Here is a 19,977-nt window from a genome sequence, read left to right on the forward strand (position 1 = left end):
ACCTTGTACCGGTTTTTCTGACCTGGTGACCTGACCTAAGGTCACCCGGACCTGAAATTTTCAGGTCATATGTAAAAAGGTTGCCCCATAGGCTGTGCCAAATTTGGCGGCGCTGCGCGCCGCCGTTTTTACGCTATCTTCCAAAAACCTTAGGGGGTGGGGTCGCATCGACCCCCCTGCCAGGGCGAGGGTTATAATGGTGAGGTCACGAAAATGACCTGACCTCATATGACCTTTAGAAAAAAATCCGAGATATACAAATTGTGAGACTCATAATGGATACTAGATCCTGCAAGTTTCATTTCTCTGTGACATCTCCTCTGGCAGTGAGGGCGTTGCGAAGTTGCGACATCTGAAGACCGTGCAGAGGTTCACTTATGACGTCATAGGTCAGTGACCTAACCTGACCCAAAAATGCGGTTGGTGTCAAAAGATGCGGCTTGGATCAAAGGTCAGGTATGCCAAGTTTCAGCTCTCTATCGCCGGCGTGTTCGGAGCTATCACGAAGAAAACCCTAGGGGGGAGGGGGCGGCACCCGCCCCCCCCTCGGCCGGCGAGGGTTAAATCCACAAACCAAGGCTTACGGATTGATTAGGTTAGATGGGTGTTGGATCCGGTTTAGTTAAGGACCACACCACATCAGCAGAAACCAACTAATGAAACGCTCATATCAAACACTTTTACAGCCTTTTTCTCTCGATTTATTTCGACACAGCCATGGATCCGATGAAGGATAATGAGGAGAGTCTGGTCCAACGCCTGCGAAATGTGACGTGCGTGCACATATGTCTGTCACATATCAGTGCGACTAGCTGCAGTCACATCACTCTGACTCATATATCTAATGGCTGCATAAAACACAATTGAACAATGCATCTCTTACTTAAAATCTCAGAGATACGAAAACTCAGAACAATTGTTATTGATTGATGACAAACCATATCAATCAACAAGGGGGGGGGGGGCGAGAAGCGTTAACTACTGGATGGCACATTAAAACAAACGCGGCCCTGCAAATAACAACATTAAGAAACTCAATGCATTCACCATAGCAAGTGACTGAGAATTTACACAATCAACTAAATAAAATCGCCCTGAACATTAGCGCAAGCTATCACCCATCCATAAATGAAAAAGCGTCCAACATAGCCGCGAATTCTCCATTTAGCCACGAGTCATGTCAAACGAGTCACAGAAAAAAAAACTGATCACACCATCGCTAACAGAAATTGGCAAAGAACAGCGCTATCAGTATCCTCAATTTAGCAGTAAATTGCATTTCACATGTATAATAAAACTTGTTCTGGTTAAAGTTACAAAACAGACGGTCAGCTCAGGGAATTCTGCTTACATAATAACCAACAAAACAGGCTCAAACAATCGATTACCGTTTGCTTCGGTGTCATTATGCCAGCTTTCCGCCGTTCTAATTTGAACATCCTTCCTCAATTGGATTACCTCCCAGCTAGAGCTAGTGTGGGGTCATAACTGTTTGGTGACTGGGTGAGTCACGATATAGTGGTAGGGGCTGAATCATACACCCAAAGCTGCACGCATGACCTGTAAGTGCGTGAAACGGACTCGACATTAAAATAAATGTAATGAAGTGACTAAAGGCAATGAACTGAATAATGTAATGAACTGGATAAATGTGAAGAACTGAAAAAATATAATGAACATTGGCGTGGACGACGCTTGAAATGAGACACTTCGTGCAAGTTTAAGCTCATATTTTGATTTTCAATATTGTGTTTGCCGCAAACAAGTTTGAACTAGCATTCATGAAATAAAATAAACCATTACTCACACAATCGACTGTGTCACCAGGCCGTGTCATACAATGACAGTGGTGTCAGAATACCGACACGTCATATCGACCAGTCCGTTATACCCAGCCGACAGCCAGTCGCCTACCCCCTCCCCCTAGATAGCCCGGCACAGGTGTGTGCGGCGCGGGGGGGGGGGAGGAGAAGCCCAAGCCAACCGCTCCAATACACCGCAACCACCTGTGTGTGTCCCAGGGGAGCAGGCCCACATACAACGCAGAAACCACGCGCGCACATGTGTGTGATGAGTGATGACTAGTGATCGATATGAAAGAAAGCCCACGGAAGGGGTTGCCTCAAGTCAGAGCGGATTTCCACTTGCACATTATAACGATTCATTCACGTATGGACAAACTCCTCACCGAACGGACCTAGCTAGGGCGAACCCATGCCCACTTCAGACGCAGTTCAGCCTGAGATCACAGTAGGCACTCAGCAGAAGCTCAGTCGGAGCTCATATCACAGCTCCGAATAGAGCGATCACCAGCCACTCGGAATACCTTGCTCGGGATCGACAGGAACTGGGACGTCGACCAGCCTTGCAGTACCAACTGCGGGGGGGGGGCGGGTCTCTGCTGCACCTTTTAGCAGGGTAGTCCTATGTGGCGTCTATAAGATCCACCTGACTTCACATTTCTTCGACGGAGAGCGTCATGGACGGAGACGCGGATACGTCGTTAAGTTCCTGAAGAGGGTGGGCTCACCAACCCTCCTGCCGACGCACCAAAACGCACCCCGCCCCTCTCCATCGGTGAGATATGGCGGGGCCCCGCCGTGAGCGATGTGAAGCAGAAGAGAAAGCAGAAGAGGTGCTAATCAGCTCAGACTCAGTTGGCTCTCAGACCGTACCTCGGAGTCGTCCTCACGTCCAGGGCAGGCCGTTGCTGAACAGACACGTTCCCAGCACGGCGTAGCCGAGGAAGTAGAGCTGGACGTAGGTGCCGGCGCGGGTTCGAGGCTGGGCCAGCCACCGGAGCGACGACTGGCCGCCTGATGTGAAGGTGGCGGGACTGCCGCCGCCATCGCCCGAGGGCTGCAAACAAAGACGTGCTTCAGCTACATGACCGATACCACGGACAATTAATCAACGACATATAGCGCAAGCAATAGGGTGATGTGAATACAAATGGCTACATATTTGGGGATTATACAGTTAATTAGAACCTTCGATCTACTCTTCGTAAAAATAAATGTTAAAGGTAGTGTGCCACCTTTGAAAGATTTCCCGTTTTATTTTTCCTAGGATAAGAAGCTTCTGTTTTTACCTAATATCGCAAAAAAAAATAAAAAAATGGGCCTGGAATAGTGCCTTTTTCGCCTAAAAGTTTATCGGTTTTTAGATATGTATAACAACTGTAGTGGGCTCACCTGCAAACAGGCGTCGGGCAACAATCGCGAATGCGGCGCACTTGTGACAATAAGCAAAGGTCATTATAGTGTTACGACCATACGACGTACGGGAATGAGTTATCAGCTGTCTAATCGTAGACAACACAATGTCGAGCCTTAAACTGTAAGCCTGTATTGGTATTGTTTCTTAAATTTGGCTGTCGAACATTAATTTGTGGTTTGAAATATGATTTTATGTAAAATAATTGATATGAAACAGCCGTCTCTTAAGTTATGACCCCATTACACCACACGCAAGTGGCAGAAATGACAATGATCAGCTGACGCATTTTTCTTGGCCGAAGTCAGAGCGCGCGGCCCGACGCACCACGCGTATTTGGAAATTCCGACCTCGACGAGCATCAGAAGCCACCTAACAGGCGTGTTCGAAACCGCAGGAGATGATGATGAACGGGTTTATCGAAACTTGATTGGATGAGCCTATCGGTAATAGCGATTTTAGTGTGTGCATTTATTGTTCATAGTGGTGTGAAATGTGGTTGGGGTACGACCGACAACCCGTCGGGGCGAATTTCGCACTGGGGTACTCAAAATTTGAAGAATTTAAGACGTTTCCATAAGTTTTGAAGGTATGGATAAGTTCTAAAAATCCGGTTCTCCTTATCCGGGTCATTAACTCCATATGGTCCAAGAAAGCTGGCACACTACCTTTAAATAAACATTAGCGGTATACAAAATAAAAAAGTGCATTTTTACCTTCTCATCAGAGGAAAAATGTACAGCACAGGATAAAGATAAAAATACCATAAGTACCACTATTTTTCTTTAGATCTGAAGCAATAAATTGAAACCAGAGTAAAGAGCTTAAAAACACTGTCTCATAAATAAACTTATTCCTAGAGATGGTCAGAGGACAGGGCTCGTCTAGTTACATTGGGGACGTTTTGGCTAAATATTTGCGCGGTCTGACAGCTGTTGATGGAAAGCATGGGTGGCGGGTGCTTTTAAAAAGCGTGCTTAAACAAACACTGTGAAGTAATTAGAGCCAGCACTGGAATTCAACAAAAGATACGCCCGAGTCATTGAAGTGTTTTCTTCTTTTTTATAGAAATGTTGTCCGAATGGATGACTGGGTGGCTATGGGCCCGGGTGCCCCGCTAAGCAGTGCTTGTTGCGAATGACACCACGGACCCACCACCCCACCTTGCCCGCGCCCGGTTCACCGGTGATAATTTGGAATAAATCTTCCCGCAACTCCTTTCATATGTTGCAAAAGTACCCTGTGCTTTTCTTAGGTGTTGTTTTTATCCGCTGGGACTGAGAGCGTGAGATGATGTTTTTATCCCCGTATAGCCCGTATAGCCCAAATCTTTAACGAGCTTGCAAAAGATGACTGATGTCATCACTGTCAACCGTGGCAGCCGTATGGCTACCCATCTACGCTGGAGTACGAAAAACATCATCTCATACCCTGTGCTAATAAAGAGGACACTGAAACGCCAGAAATCAAGAGCGACTTACCACACAACTGTCAAAATTCATACATAGCGACAGGTAGCCATACCTCAGACAGGCGTCGTCTGGATGCCAAAACGCTGTCTTCTGACCGGGCCGTGTTACCCTCTGGCCGAGAATTCTCATCACCCGTCCTGCCGTCCTTCGTCTCTGGACCGTGTAGAAGGTCGGCGGCGAACCAGTACAGAACCGGAGAGCTAGAGGCCAGCACTCTGGTCGTTACCTGGAAACAGTACAGGCAACTGTTGGTCAGAACAGAGAACAGGGTAGATCAGGTGACTGGTAAGGGTAAATGTCAGTTCGGCTGGTTAGTGCTATGTTGGGTTAGTGACGCGGCTGACCTTTACCGTTACAGCTTACGGGGCGGATGAAATCGACCTTGAACCGGGCAAAATGGCTCACCGGGGGAATCTATAACGCGAATGAGCTCCTAGACGAGTCTGGCTGGTCGTTTAGTAGAAAGTGCAAGTAACATTGATTTATGAACAAATAAACATAGGATAGGATAACGTAAAACGTTCAAGACCCGAGAGCAACGTAGTGAAACTTGGTTGATTGATGTCGAACAACATATGTCAGTTGAGCCACGGTGACTCATGAGCATTCAAAGGAACAAAACGACCACAGCTGTGTGGCTGGCTTTGCTGAATCACGTTGCGTTTTTGCGCATATGTCACGGCGTTTTTGCACCAGTGCCTATGAGCGACAAGGCGCTGGCACCGCGAACAGAGTGCTTTGGGTGAATGCACTCTCATATCTTTACACAAATGGCAATAAAAAATACACTGGTACCCCGACAGGACAGAACATTCGTCAAAATGATGGAAAGCCTGGTTTGACCTATCTGATGACCATCCCTAAGCATCATTCAAATACAAAACTTCAAATTATGTAGATTGTAGACTGTGCTAAGGTATCGATTGATTCGAAACGGCAAACAGTAACTTAGTTTTTTTTTGGGGGGGTTAGGCCCTTTCGGTCCAATTAGACCATTTCAGAGCCGGAAGGATGATAGGAATTAGGGGGAGACATTGGTCTGGGCAGGCACCCTAGTGAGTCGCCGGGGCTGAGCCCGTCCAGAGGACAGGCCACCCAGCCCCAAGGCACTCACTGCACCCGGCTACGGGGTGCGCTCCCTCGGGAGCAGCGGTGCCGCTCCAAGGGAGCAGCCCGCATGAGATAAAGTTGCCTGTCCAGCCCGGAAGGGGTTGCGGCGTGGAGGAGAAGGATTTCAGTATCCTGAGGATAGAAGCACGGAACGGTGAACAGTAACTTATGTGGTACAACTCACCTGAACGTGAGCACACGTAACCATAAAGCAGGTGAGGGCGGCCGCGTGCAAAACGAAGGGGAGGAGCCGCATGTTGACAGCAGCGCCATCGAGCGGGCGCCGCAGAACTGTTAGTGTCCATCGCCGCAGGTAGGTGGCAGTACCGTGCAGTATAAGGATCACCGTCGGCGCAGCCAGGAGGAAGTTGGGCAGCTGCCGCAGCCTGTAGTACCGCAGGAAACCGACGTCCCAGTAGTGGTCCTGGAGAAAAGAAAACATGTTTAGTATGAGATACACTGGCAATGTAAAAAAAAAAAACAGGTGAAGTAAAGATCAAAGTCAAGCGCCTTGCTGATGAAACACCTAGGTATTTCAAATGTTCTTACATTCCACGGTGTCATGTAAAATTATACTGCCTCGACTTCGAGTCCCGACTAAGCAACAACTCAGCTCAGTAATCTACCGATAATAGTCAAAATCTGAAAAGCAACTAATCAAGACGAGTACCACAAGATCATATGATGCGTGTCCTTCAGCTTTTCTGATCAACAAATGTCAACCCGCCCCAAGGCCGGGCCAGGACCATTGCAAAACACCCCGTATCTCGCCACCCCCACCTGTATGTATCCATAGGAGAGCGGCAGCGTGTAGTTGCACCACGGCGAGGTCATCGCCCCCGGTCGGACGGCCTCCGTCTCTCGTAGATACCGCTCCACGTGTGGGGCCGTGGGGACGTCTCCGGGCGTGCAGAACAACACAAAGGCAAACAGCTGGTACACGACGAACGCCGTCAGTGCCAGCAGGGAGAGGACGGCCGCCTGCAGCAGCCGTCCCGTGCCGCACAGCGTTATCTGGAGATACAGGGGAGGTGAAGGAGGGTAAGACATCGGGGAAATCGTGCACGATGACCGCACAGACGTAAGCTATGTACAACGGGTAAATACACGTTTCTTGACTGAGAGTGGATACACGGATTACTATAATGGTCAAGTGATACTAGAAATGATTTCCCAATTCCCAGTCACGTTTTAGCAAGCCAACACAATGGCAGGGCTCAGAGACTGCAACCAGCCAGCGGAAATGGTCAATCAACAGCTACTGACTCACCCACACAAGCGATGGCCTCAAAACATTTTCTTTGGTCTTCTTGGGCATCATCATCGCCACCTGTTTATGCAGCAGGTTGTACACAAGGAACCCAATCAGCAGCGTGCCGTTCGATCTGAAAGCAGCATGTCACATACCTAATCAAAATACGTCCTGCTGTGATTTGGGGAGTGAGGACTAGGTAGTTACTTGATACTTGGGTTCCAGATAAGTGAAATGTAGCCCAGCATCAACCCAACATCACCTACAATTAAGCTGTAGTCAGGTTTTGACGAATAAAAAAGTGAAATGCCATTTCACTATAACCATTACAATAATCGAACAGGAAATTGAATCCAAAATAATGAGAAAAAGTCACTAATAAAAAAAAGAAAAACACAATGGCCAGCTTAGAAACTCGTAGCAACACCAGTACCATTCCAGTCACACAACATCCCGGAGTGTTGTGAGTCGCCACCCGCCCCAGACACCTTACTAACCTCGTCACGGCGGCGAAACCGAACGCTGCCGCGGCTCCCCACAGCCTGTCCGTCTCACAGAACAGCATGCCGGTGAACCCGAGACAGGCGAACAGCGACTCCGAGTAGGGCGCCGCCAGGAACACGGTGGCGGGCGACCAGCAGAAGAGGAGCGCGGCCGTGCGTGCGCGCCTCCGGTCCGCCAGCAGACGCGCAGACAGTGCCAGCAGCGCCTGGGCGGCTAGCGCCGACAGGAGAGCGTTCAGAGCCACCGCCGACAACAAGAGAGCGACCGGACGACTCAGCAGACCGGTGGCCTCCAGAGGCACCGCACCGGCTGCCGTCATCAGCGGCAGGCCCGGGAAAAAGGCGAGGGTGGCCTCGTGGGTGTAGCCGTGCTCGGCAATGTGCAGGAAGTACTGGGCGTCCCATCGGTGCAGGCCCCCGAGGAGAGCAGTGGCGAGGGAGTCCAGAGGCGCCGGGGAGGGAGTGGGGTCTCCGTCGGCCGGCTGCGGTGCCACAAACGCGTCCGATATGTGGTCTGGCAGGAGGTGGTTGACCATACACTGGAAGGGAGATACTGGTCACGGCGTTGCTATCAGTGGGAGTTGCTAGCATAGGATGGGGTGACGTGACAAGAACATGACTATTTGATCCAGCTTGAAATTTACATTGGTCAATTCAAATGAAAAGAACATGTATATCTCATATATATTGTCAATGAGGATTTAAGATGATGAAGAACTATTGCCAAAAAAATCATGGAAGGGGTGCAACCCATAAGTTCTAAATAAATTACTAAATCCATACAGCACAAAGCTCATTTGTCTTCTTACCTTGTAGTTCAACATAACAATACAGATGAAAAAGTTATCAAAAGCCCAATTAGAAAACATACTTTACCTGTAGTAAAATGAAGGATGCTCTTATTTGCAAGCTCTGCTTGAATAATGTCAGATCCATTCTTAAGGATGGATACCAATTTCAAGCTTTCATTTCATATCTGAAAAAAATATGCAGCAACTCAAACAAACCAAAATGATGCACCTTGAGTTCCAAAGTTGTTTATTGTCTGATGGTGCTGGTGATAGGCAATGACAATGGAATACTATTTAATGATTGAAGACACATGTCTTATCAAATAATTTGATTACAACTACCTACCTTTTGCACCTTCTGAAGTCTAAGAACTGGAGAAATTCAAAGAATAAAAACATGAAGGGAAAGAACACATCCTTTTAAGCATGAAAAGTGACTCAATACATCAATATTCAATGCTTACAATAATTTTTACACAAACATTTGAAAGCTACACCCAACCACCTATTGAATAAGGGGTACTGGTAAGGCAGATCATGCTATGTCTGCAGTCTGCCTCTCTGATACCGAATCAGGTAAGGTTGATTTATGGTTGATCTAGGTTGATTATATGGCTTATGACAATATGGTGATTGGTGAGGCTTTTTATTTAATTTTGATTTGAGCCCAGGGAGCAAAAGAAACTTCAAAAACTGATGTTAAATTAATATTAATATTTGGCACCTGCGCAGTGCGCTGTCTAAATGATGGATAATAAGGATCACACTTGCACTGGAAACTGTCAGAACTGTTAATTTTTATTAGCATTACAATGTTTACTGCTTTAAAAAATATGAGAAAACATGCCAAAATAATACTCATTACATTGGCAACGCTTTGACGTTTGACTGCCTGACGTTTTGACGCTTAGATAGGCGATAGCTATTAGCTACCTACCAAATTGGTAATGGATTTCATGTGGAATGGTACCTTCAGGACCGTAATATGAAATTAACGCTAAGACCTTACATTTTTGTTGTTATCCACTTACCATACCATAACTTGACCAACAAACGCACACAAAAAAGCGCATTTCTGTGCCGCATGAGATAAGTTTTAGGGCCTTGGCATGAGATGCCGATGCGTCATAACAGAAACTACCGCGTCAAGTTTCGTGAACACTTTTCCTGCCATATCAGCTGTGCTACCATATATGCTTATGGAATTCCTTCAAAAGTAACTAATTACGAGCGAGCGAGCGCAGCGAGCGAAGTGAGTCTTGAATATAACCAGTAGCGGCGGAACACCTTCAATTAAAGGGGGGCACTGCCGACTTTTGGTCCCATTCTTACCACAAAATTAGAACGTACAATTGCAAAGGATACAACCGCGTAGCATACAAAATTGTAAGCTACAAAAAGAGCCGATCGTATCATACAAAAGCGCATTGTCTAAAATCGCAAGGTACAAAATGCCTCTAGTTGCCGCCGAGTGAACTGATATTTAACAAGTCAGCCGCTAGATGGGGTAGTGGTACTGTGGCAGTGTGTTTTTTGGAGGGCACCAGGAAGTACAGTGGAATGCCACTAAGTCCCTAAGAAACACGATACCGATTGCCGCTGCACCGGCCGCCTATCGACGCTGCGGGTGGTCGGAGAGTGCCGAGGGGACCGGTGCCGAGCAGGCAGGAACATGATACCTCTGGACGCTGCACCGGCCGACTATTGACGCTGCGGGTGGTTGGAGGGTGCCGAAGGGACCGGTGCCGAGCAGGCGACGAGGAGAAGCGGGCATGAAGACCGTGAGAAATATATTTTGTTGACGGGCGCGCACATAAGGCAAGCGTGCGTACTGCGTATGTAACAGCCTTATCCTTGATCACACCCACTCTTAACCCGCGCCCTGCTGGCGCCTGGCGGGGGGGAGGGGAGTGTTTGAACACACCCTCCGGTTTGGTTTTTCTCGAATATCTAAAAATGGCTGCGCGGAGCGCCGCCGTTGTTTGCACACCTTATCAATTATCATACATCTTTTCTACACATTCTGTTAGCTTAAATTTTAGACCAAGGTCACCCAAGATCAGGTAACCAGGTCACGTCAGGTGAACATACCTCATAAAAAGTTTGAATGCCTGCCATAGCTTCACCTAGTCACCGATCACTTGAAACTTTCAGCAATTGATAAAACCAACAGTATAACAAAACGCATATCTCGGAATTTGGACATCAGTTAGTTACCTAAGGTCAGGTCAATATGGTGACCTCTCCATTTTAACCCTATTAGTGGCAGGGGGGTTGTTTTCATCCACCCCTCAGGTTTTTCGGGAATATCTCCGAAACCGCTGAAGCTACGATGCTGAAATTTTCTGACTTTTCCTAAAACTAAATTGGGCATATTCCCTGAAAATTTCAAGTTCATAACTTTACCAGGGGCGGCTCCAGAGCACTGGGAATTGGGGGGTCCTATTCGTGGAGCGAGTCATTTGGGCGAAGATCACGATGCTGCACCAGTTTTACGAACAGTGAATGAAAGGTATCATGTGATAACATATACAGTTATTGTGCATCCTCTTTTGACACGTTTTTGCTATAATAGGCGGATCCAGGCGTCCAAAAATGGGGGTTATGTTTTACCTCCCAACATAGGTGCCCTGACACCGCCTATGCATGACCAATACAATTGTAGTCGTTCTCTCATAAGAAAATTGTAACATAACAAGACCATTACCACCCTTTTTAGAAACAGTACCAACAAAAACCTTATTTACTATACTTTTTGTGTACCCCCAATCTCACTGATCTGTATCCGCCTATGATTTTTGAAAATGCATATTTTTAGGATCCATGTGAATTCCTGGTTCATTCTATATCGATCGGCAAAAGTTGCGTTAAGATTGGTTCAGAAACCTGGCCGTGATAAACAGTCTAAAATGTATCTGCAATTTGCCCGTTTTTACCCCCTCTACCCCCCCCCCCTATTGACATTTTTTTATTTTTATTTTTTAGAAATGTAGATCACGTTGAGCGAAATCGAACGCCGTTTGAATTTTGAAAATCGGCCCGTTAGATCTCGAGATATCAAGGGGGGGTCGTAAACAGCCCCCCCTGCCACTAATAGGGGTAGCCAGGAGCCTGCCACTAATAGGGTTAAGCATTAAAGGGACCCTCCCACCTTCAAAAAAGTTTATGAATTGGCTTGAAAGTGATGTCGCTCGGTTCAGAAAGGGCGAAAACGAAGATCTACCAAATTTCACCGAAAAATATTCACCGGTTTTCAAGATATTAGACTTTTACTTTTGTTTACTTTTTGGGATCTCCGCTGTTCCTAGCGACTTTATTTGGAAGCAATAGCACTTGTTGCACGCAAAGCAGCATATACCACCGCGTGCTACAAAACGTTTTAGTCAAACATTTAAAAATCGTTAAGATATCTGCGCTGACTTCACACATTCAGAGGGGTATTCCTATGCATTAGCCCCTCTGAATCAAAATGCTGCAATTTTGAAATTCAATATTTCCGATTTAAGGCATTTCTCGATGTTGTGAGTGCCGAAACCGGTAATTGTGAGCCAGGGACCCCATTTTGGCTATCTTAACTCAAATCTAATGTTAAGGTGGGAGGGTCCCTTTAAATGACGAAAATATTTTTACCCCCCACCGCCTCAGGCGATCACGTGCCGTCAACCACCTGGACCCTACCACCCGTAGGGGGTGGGGCGCTTCGGCTCCCCAGAGATCTTGAAAATTTACCGGCCGATTTTCAAAACTCAAACGGCGTTCGATAGCCCCACCGGGGCTGTCGAACACTACCTTACCTTGTGACTAAATTTCATTGACCTCTGTCTTACCGATGACGTTACACCATTATGATCATAATCACGAGAAATTGCCAAGATTCCGTTCGACATTTGGAAAATTATCGCGAATCGAGGATAGCCATTTGATTGTACAGGCCGGTCACGGATGATATAATTCTAATACTAGGGTAAATCGGGTTATTATCTAATCCATGACAGGGTGTTGACAGTCCCTAATCGATCTTCGTCTTTTATGTGTTTTCATATGATTTTTGGTCATATGCTGTTTTTTGTTCAACACTCAGACATCATGACGTTACAAAAATCTCAATATATCTCCAATATTTTCCGACCGATTTATTTTTGAGTTTTGTCACAATAAACTTCAATTATTTGTTATAGGTACCCAAAGTTTGGTGCGCCATAGCGCGGCGAAAAAAAGTGTGCGCCTGTTATGGGCGGCTATTGGCTCCCGCAAGAAGTCTTTACCCCCCCCCCCCCCAAACAAGTCGCGGGATAGGGGAAGCCGGGGGAAGCCCGGCATAGTAAGCTCTTTTTCATTTTCATTACATACCTTGCGTGCTGTATAAAATGTTGATATCCAGTTAGCTATATAAGTTAACTGGCCGTGTTTCCCCAAAAAACTCGGTTTTGTGGAAAAGTATATAGTTGCGAAATTCGAGTTTTAAAAAAGTATTGATTTTTCTGGGGTAACGCCGGCATAAGGGTAACCCCGGCCACCACTCCAGCGCTTTACAACGAGTTGATGAAGCCTTTATGTGACTTTAAAATCTTGACGGAAAGTGAAATATTAATGCAATCTGAATCGCTGCTACTTTTTACAAGACCTTCTACTCGTCGTTGTTCTTTGCTTTCAGCGACTGATCCCCTAGTGATGACTATCCTCAGTCCTCACGCAAGATAGGATGAATGGAGCTAGCAATTAAGCCCTTGATTAACCCGCGCGGGGCTGGGGGGGGTAAATTTTACCCCCCCTCGCGAATTTTTGCGATATCTCAAAAACGGCGGCGCGCAGCGCCGCCAAACTTTCAGTACCTTTTCTTACATCAATTTGACACGTTCCCTGAAAATTTGAGCGAAATCCGTCGGAAATTTTTTGAGAAATTGACGTTTTAGTGACGTCATGTTCGCCATTTTCGCCTCAAAAACGGCAAAAGTTCAAACGCCGCTAACATCTTCATTTTTAAAGGAATCAAGACGTAACAAAAAAGGTTATACGTAATTTTACTTTGTCTATCAAATGGATATCTCGGTTTTTTGAAAATTTTGGATTTTGGCCTAAATTTTTTCAAAAAACTGACTTTTTTGGGAAAATCATTATAAAATCCAAAATTTTGAGTCTATCGAAAAAACCGGAATATATGTCAGAGAAATGGTCTATGTGCACCTACATACCAAATTTTAGAAGAATCGGTTCAAAAATGTGGGAGTTATTCAAAATTTTATGACGTCACGACACACAAATTTTTTGAAAAATGACTTTTTTGGAAGTTCTAGACCTCGTACGGAAACAAAAATAGCACCATTCGATTCGCCGTGAAAAACTGCATCAGATAGACACCTTTTTAGGCCTTAACAACCAACTTCAAAATTTGACCTCACTTGACCTGACCTTGACCTGACCTCGACCTGAAATTCATCCAGAGGTGGTCCATATCACTTATTGAGTGTGCCTATTGAATTCTATGAGTAAAATGACCCATAAAACATGTGTCGCACATGCCCTTTTCTATATTTTGTTTTTTGGTGACCTGACCTGACCTGACCTGACCTTGACCTTGACCTCTGAATGATATTGTATGCAACGAATATTGTCTTGGTAGCCTAAGAACACGTTTTGGGCGATCAGTCTCAGTCCATGACTCCATTCTTCGGCAACTACGGTGCAAGGCCGATACTGTAGAAACTTGCAATTTGTACCCTTGACCTGACCTTGACCTTGACCTCAAACTTAAAATTAAGTACATGTTTTTAGTAGTTCGTGATGAGAGCTTTCGATTGGCGTTTGAATTTTCCAAATCGGACCATTAGTTCGGGAGATAACAGGGGGGGGGGGTAAAATTTACCCCCCCCCCCCAGCCCCGCGCGTTCGGCTGGAGACCCCAGCCCCGCGCGGGTTAAGCCCAAAAAACATATCGAAAATGTTACAAAACACTTCTTTTGAAGGCGATGAATTGAACGGTTTTGGAGCCTCACGAAACATGTTTCAGATATGACGCGTCAAACAAACTGACGCATAAAGACTGTGTTCAAAAGTGTGAGCGGCAGCTCCGAAAGCACTTTTTGCAAATGAAAATCGTAGGTACTGCCCGGTCGCCATAGCAACAAGTAAGCGTCACAAATTTCGAACACTATCTGAGTGCGCCAAGTTCGACTACATCGAGGACGATGGGTGATGGTTGCCAGCTGATTAAATTAATGAAACGCGAATAACTTCACTTTTGTTTGAGATGGCTAGTAAAACTGTGTTTCTTAATTTCAAATATCATTGAATTAGTTTTTGTATATAAAACAACTACAAACGCCTCTGTGCAAGGAATAAATCAAGGCTTATGAAATTCGTGAGTAGGGCTGGGAAAAGCAGAAAAAAGATCACGTGACTAGCGTCCCAACCTTATCTGTAAGAATCTTGGTAGGGTCCGCCGATAGCCGTATGGGGTGCGGGTAAGTGAACTTCTGCAAGGTCCTCAGATGTTGCAACCTTGCAACGCCTTCAGTGCCAAAGGAACTTTGACAGGGGGGAACTATTGATCTATTCCACGATAGATCGTACCAGGCCCGTCACCCTCATCTCTCAGATTTTAACGAAAATCGGTTCTAGGGGGTAATCATAGGCCCCAAAGACGCCTGGCAAAATATCAGACTTCTCAGATCAAAACTTTTTTAGTTATATTGCATTACATTTTTTTAACTTCGGCTTGTAACGGTGAGTTTGATGGTCTATAACTCAAGAACGGGCTTAGCAACCAACAAACGGTAAACAACACTAAGCTTGCAATGAATCAAAAATTAATATTTCTTTTTAAAAATTCCAAAGAAAATTTTTTATTGTTGAACAAAAACCTTAATTTTTTTAATTTGCCTCTAATGACTTTAGGGACCAAAATTTTTAACATTTTTGTTCTTTCAAAATAAACTTCATGTCATTGCAAATCGACATGCAAAAAATTAGAAAGGTGTTCTTTCTGTAAGTTCCTCATTTTCCCGCAAACAAAATGGATTTCGGAGGGGTTGATACGACCCCAGCACGCCGTTTCGCTTCTAATAGAGCTAGAGCCTCGCGGAAAAAAACGAGCGTGTGTGCCGTTACAAGTCACAGCGATTGGTACCCGACTTTAAGGTCTCAGGTTAATCGGTAGCGTCTAAGGTCAGGTCAAGTGACTGAAGTTACAGGTTCGGTTTTCAGTAAATAACTTCGCAAAAAATGGCCGCAGAGCCGCGATTTTGGCATCATTGTGTTCGCCTAGCTGAGGTGCATCGAATGGTATACTTTTTGTTAGGGTGAGGTCAACTTAAGTAGTTGACCTCGGGTCAAGGTCAGATCAGAGCCCCTCAGGTCACGAAGCGGGGCAAAGGGTATCATATGACATATCGTTCGATTCGGAAGGTCTTCCCAAATCCATTGGTGACTTTCCCGACTCTTTAGCTCAATTTGATCGGGAGTTATTGAAGGAAAACTCGTACGACCCTAGTGACGTCATAAATGACGTCACGCAAGGTTAACAATGCAAAAGTGAAGCATTGGACTTTGCAAGGAATGCATGAAATCACGATACCATGTACGTGAGATAGTTTTAGATCATTATCGGCGCCAAATAACAGTTTTTATATTTCCCCATTAACTTATAACAGTGATGTCACGTGACCGACCTGACCTCATGTGACCTTAAAACATTCCCCAGATATATAAGTTGTGAGACCTCTGAAGGACATCATGTATGCGTCCTGTAACTTTCAGCTCGGACAGCTATGGTCATTGGCGTCCAAAACAATGTCAGAACCAAACAGCCTTTTTCACTCTCGCGTTATAGGAAAGAGGGTTGGATGAACCCTCTTTTCACTTTTTTAGATGACTCAGACTACAATTGAAATTTCAGTAGCACGTGATGTCACTAGGCAGCTTTACTACGCCATTTGTAAGCTCCCCTCCCGAAATCACTATTCGAAACCGTTATCGTGACGTAAAATAAATACATTTATAGAAAGAACACCTTCCTAATTTTTTGCATACTTCTTCACAATGAGCCAAATATTTTTTTGAATAAAAAAAATCCAAAAACTTTGGTCGCAAGGTCAAAAAAACAAATGAAAGAAAACCCGATATGTTATATATCAAAAATAGCGTATTTTTCAAAATTTAAAAAATACATATTAATCTCTATTTCATTGCAAGTTCAATGTTATATAACATTTGGCATTTGAATAATCCGTCTTAGAGTTACAGCCCGCCAAACTTAGCGCTGCAAAGCAAGATCCAAAAAATGTCATACACCGTAACTCAAAAAATACTTATCTGATAAGCCTGAAATTGTTACAGGTGGATTCAGAGCCCCTGATTACCCCTGGGACCGATTCTCGTCAAATTCTGAGAGATGAGGGTGTCAAATTGGAAAAAAAAGTGATACGATCTATCGTGGAATGCCCCAGGGAGATGAAGCTTACAGTATCCAGAGGTCCCACAACTTTATATCTCGGATTTTCCCTAAAGGTCACACGAGGTCAGTGTGACCTCGTGACCTCTGGACCTCTGGACCTCTGGACGTAGTATCCAGAGGTCCCACAACTTTATATCTCGGATTTTCCCTAAAGGTCACACGAGGTCAGGTCGGTCACGTGAGATCACGATTATAATCCAAAAGGGGAAATATTGAAACTGTTATTTTAGCGCCGGAAATGATCTAAAACAATCCCAAGTACATGGAATTGTGATTTCATGCACTCCTGGCAAATTCCGGTGCCTCTTTTTTGCATTGTTGACCTTGAGTGACGTAACTTATGACTTCACGAGAGACGTTTTCGTCAATAACTTCCAATCAAATTTAGCTAGAGAGTCGGGAAATCCGCCAATGTACAATGTACATACTCAGAAAGACCTGTCAAATCCAATAAGTAATTACATGCAATATGACCTCCTCCGACCAGCTTTGTGACCTGCTGAGAGACTCCAACCCGACTTTGACCCGAAGTCAACTCCTTGAATGCCCTCGCCCGAACAAAAAGTATACCACTCAACGCGCCTGAGCTAGGCCAACATGATGGTGCAAAATCGCAGCTCTGTGGCCATTTTTTGCCGAATTATTTACCAAAAACCGAACCCGTGCCTTGTGCCACTTGACCTGCCCTCAGAAGTCATCGGTTGACCTGATACCTTAAAATGAGGTACCAATCGCTGCCTCTCGTAACGGCGGACACGCTCGCTTCGCGAGGCTCTAGTTCTATCAGGGGCGAAACGGCAAGAGGGGTCGCCCCCCCCCCCTGTCCGGGGTGTATGTAAAAAGCCAATAGGCCCGGTGAGGGATAAGTGACCCCTGCATGCTACTGACACTTGTGTAGCACTTAGATGAGAGATTATGCACAATCCTAACACAGTTTTTGACGAGGGACGTCCAGAACGAGGTTCTGAAGTCCATGCTACTAAAAGCCCAATTTCAGGTGTTTGGAATAACTCTAACCCTCGCCGTATAGGCGGTGGCCGAGCGAACCCCCTCCCCCTCCTCGGTTTTTCTCGTATAACTCGCGTAAAAAGCAGCTGGACGCAACGAAACTTTCAGTACCCTCGCATTAATCAGTGTTACACCTGCCCTGAAAAATTCATGACCTTGACCCAAATGACCTTTGACCTGTGACCTACTTTTCGAGACCATGTTTGGCCGGATTCGCGATTCGGCGTATGTCGGCTCGCATTTGCCGCGCCCTTGCAGTATTTTCGTGGTTTCAAGCGTTAAAAAATGTGATATGATGTTGGTCCCATGCATTAGGGTGGGTGTCAAGGTCGCTTGAAGGTCAGGTCGGGTCATTGACTTTTGATGACCTCGGCTAACTTTTTCGAGTTTTACATGTTTCATCTATGCTAGTTTTTGGAGCTGAATTCGAATTTAGCAATCATTTGAACATTTACGAAGTAGTTTTGGTGCCTTCGTAACATGTTACGAAGCTGTCAGAGGCGTTTGACACCTACTACAAATAACCGGTTGGACCCCTACCGGTTGACCTGACCCGACCTGGTCCGACCAGGTCGGGCCAGGTATAAAGAGGCATAAGGTATAAAGAGCCTAAAGACATAAAGACACAATCTGTGATCAAAACGGCTAACATTCAACAGTCCGCACGCAGAGAAACCTCTCAGCACCCACACTTTACGAGGTTCTAACACGTCCTGATTTTGCCGACTTTTGGGTCATTGGCATGACCTGGAAGGTCAACCAATGACCTAGGACCTTAAAATTGGGTATCATCGGCTTTCTCTTGTCACGGGCAGCATGCTTGTTTTTTTTCCGCGAAGCGCTCGATCAGAGGCCAAACGGCAAGGGGGTCCAACAACCCCTTGTACGTTCGCGGCTGGCAAAACACCAATACGGGCGAGGGTTAACTCGACCTGTGACTTTGGAACTGAACTTAAATCATCAGAAGTGTCTCGTCACGTTCTTTTGTCAGCCGCCTCGCCCGTTTCGCTGCGCCTATTGGTTCTTGAGTTAAGTTATCGGCTGGGAATGTTTTACGCCTCCCCCAAGCAAATGGTGTGGCAAAATACTTCAGCAACTTCCATGTTAGGTTTTTTGAAGCTCATTGGCAGTTTTCAATTTGATTTACCAATTCTGTCCCGGTAGCTCTTGTCAATATAAGCAGAATGTGACTCGATGCACCAAGCGTCGTCTCGCTCTCCCAGAGAAGGCAGCGTCGTCTCGCTCTCCCAGAGACGGCGCGCCGGGAGTGGGGACGTGAGCCACGGGGACGTGGCCTTGGACGTTTCCTGCGGGGCCGCGCCGTCTACGGAGGAGGGGAAACCTTGCCCGGCCTGAGGGAGGGAACGGCGGCGGCACCGGGACGCCCCGCCGCTCCGAGACCGGCGCTCACTGTATAAACAAGCAAAAAACATGGGCTGTGCGAAGCCTGCCTGTGCGTTGATAGAGGAGGCCTCTAGAGGAAAGTTTCGTAACTGCGCAAACCTGTAACAAAGATGTCGCTCGAAGCGCAGTGGAAATTGTAGGTTTTGATCCAAGTGAAAATTGACATCTCAAGGACGACGAAATGATGAAAATTAATGTGGAACGGTTTTGCATGATGCGTAATTTAATTAATGTCATTAATTATCTCCTGCCTTTTTGTGTGAAACGATTTTGTACCTTGCGCTTTTGTATGATACGATTTTGTACGCTGCAGTTTTGTATGTTTTGACTGTCCCCTACCCGGCCTGTTTTGTAGGTTTTGCGCGTTGTATGTTACGGTTTTGTATGTTTTAATGATTGTATGCTAGGATTTTGTACGCTTTGATATGGAGCCGCCCCGGTGCCCTCCCCGTTCCGCCGCCTATGAATATAACGGAAAAATCTCAGTATGAGCGGCCCGGCCCGGCCCGGCCCGGCCTGTAACGCTTTTGAGAAGCTTATATCTCAGCAACCGCCGCGCTGGACCGATTGGCCTGCGGTCTTTTTTGTTGGGTAGCCCCATCCCTTCTATCCCGTAATTGACTACTTTTGATACATCTCAGTGACCGTCGTGGCACGTGCCACGTGAAAAGTCAAGGGTGTTCAAGCTGATACCCAATTTTAAGCTCCTAGGTCATTGGTTGACCTTCCAGGTCAGGTCATTGACCCAAAGTCGGGAAAATCGGGACCT

The 19,977-nt window shown here is 45.9% G+C and overlaps 1 protein-coding gene across 2 annotated transcripts; it reads right to left on the reverse strand.

The window, feature by feature from the left end:
- Positions 1–687: 687 nt before the first annotated feature.
- LOC122393322 (GPI mannosyltransferase 2-like) lies at positions 688–9,473 on the reverse strand. Of its 2 annotated transcripts, none has more exons than XM_043389239.1 (8): positions 9,376–9,473; positions 8,430–8,529; positions 7,548–8,092; positions 7,069–7,183; positions 6,579–6,812; positions 5,983–6,222; positions 4,741–4,914; positions 688–2,859 (listed from the first exon to the last, which is right to left on the reverse strand). In XM_043389239.1, the coding sequence occupies exons 2-8, from the start codon at positions 8,487–8,489 to the stop codon at positions 2,689–2,691; spliced, it is 1,539 nt and encodes a 512-aa protein (XP_043245174.1). In that variant the 5' UTR covers positions 8,490–8,529; positions 9,376–9,473; the 3' UTR covers positions 688–2,688. The 2 variants fall into 2 exon arrangements, with proteins under 2 accessions (XP_043245174.1, XP_043245175.1); XM_043389240.1 differs by having other exon boundaries at positions 9,381–9,435.
- Positions 9,474–19,977: the final 10,504 nt, after the last annotated feature.

Source organism: Amphibalanus amphitrite, unplaced genomic scaffold (assembly GCF_019059575.1).
Source record: "Amphibalanus amphitrite isolate SeventyFive unplaced genomic scaffold, NRLGWU_Aamphi_draft 000530F_arrow, whole genome shotgun sequence".
NCBI lineage: Eukaryota > Metazoa > Arthropoda > Thecostraca > Balanomorpha > Balanidae > Amphibalanus > Amphibalanus amphitrite.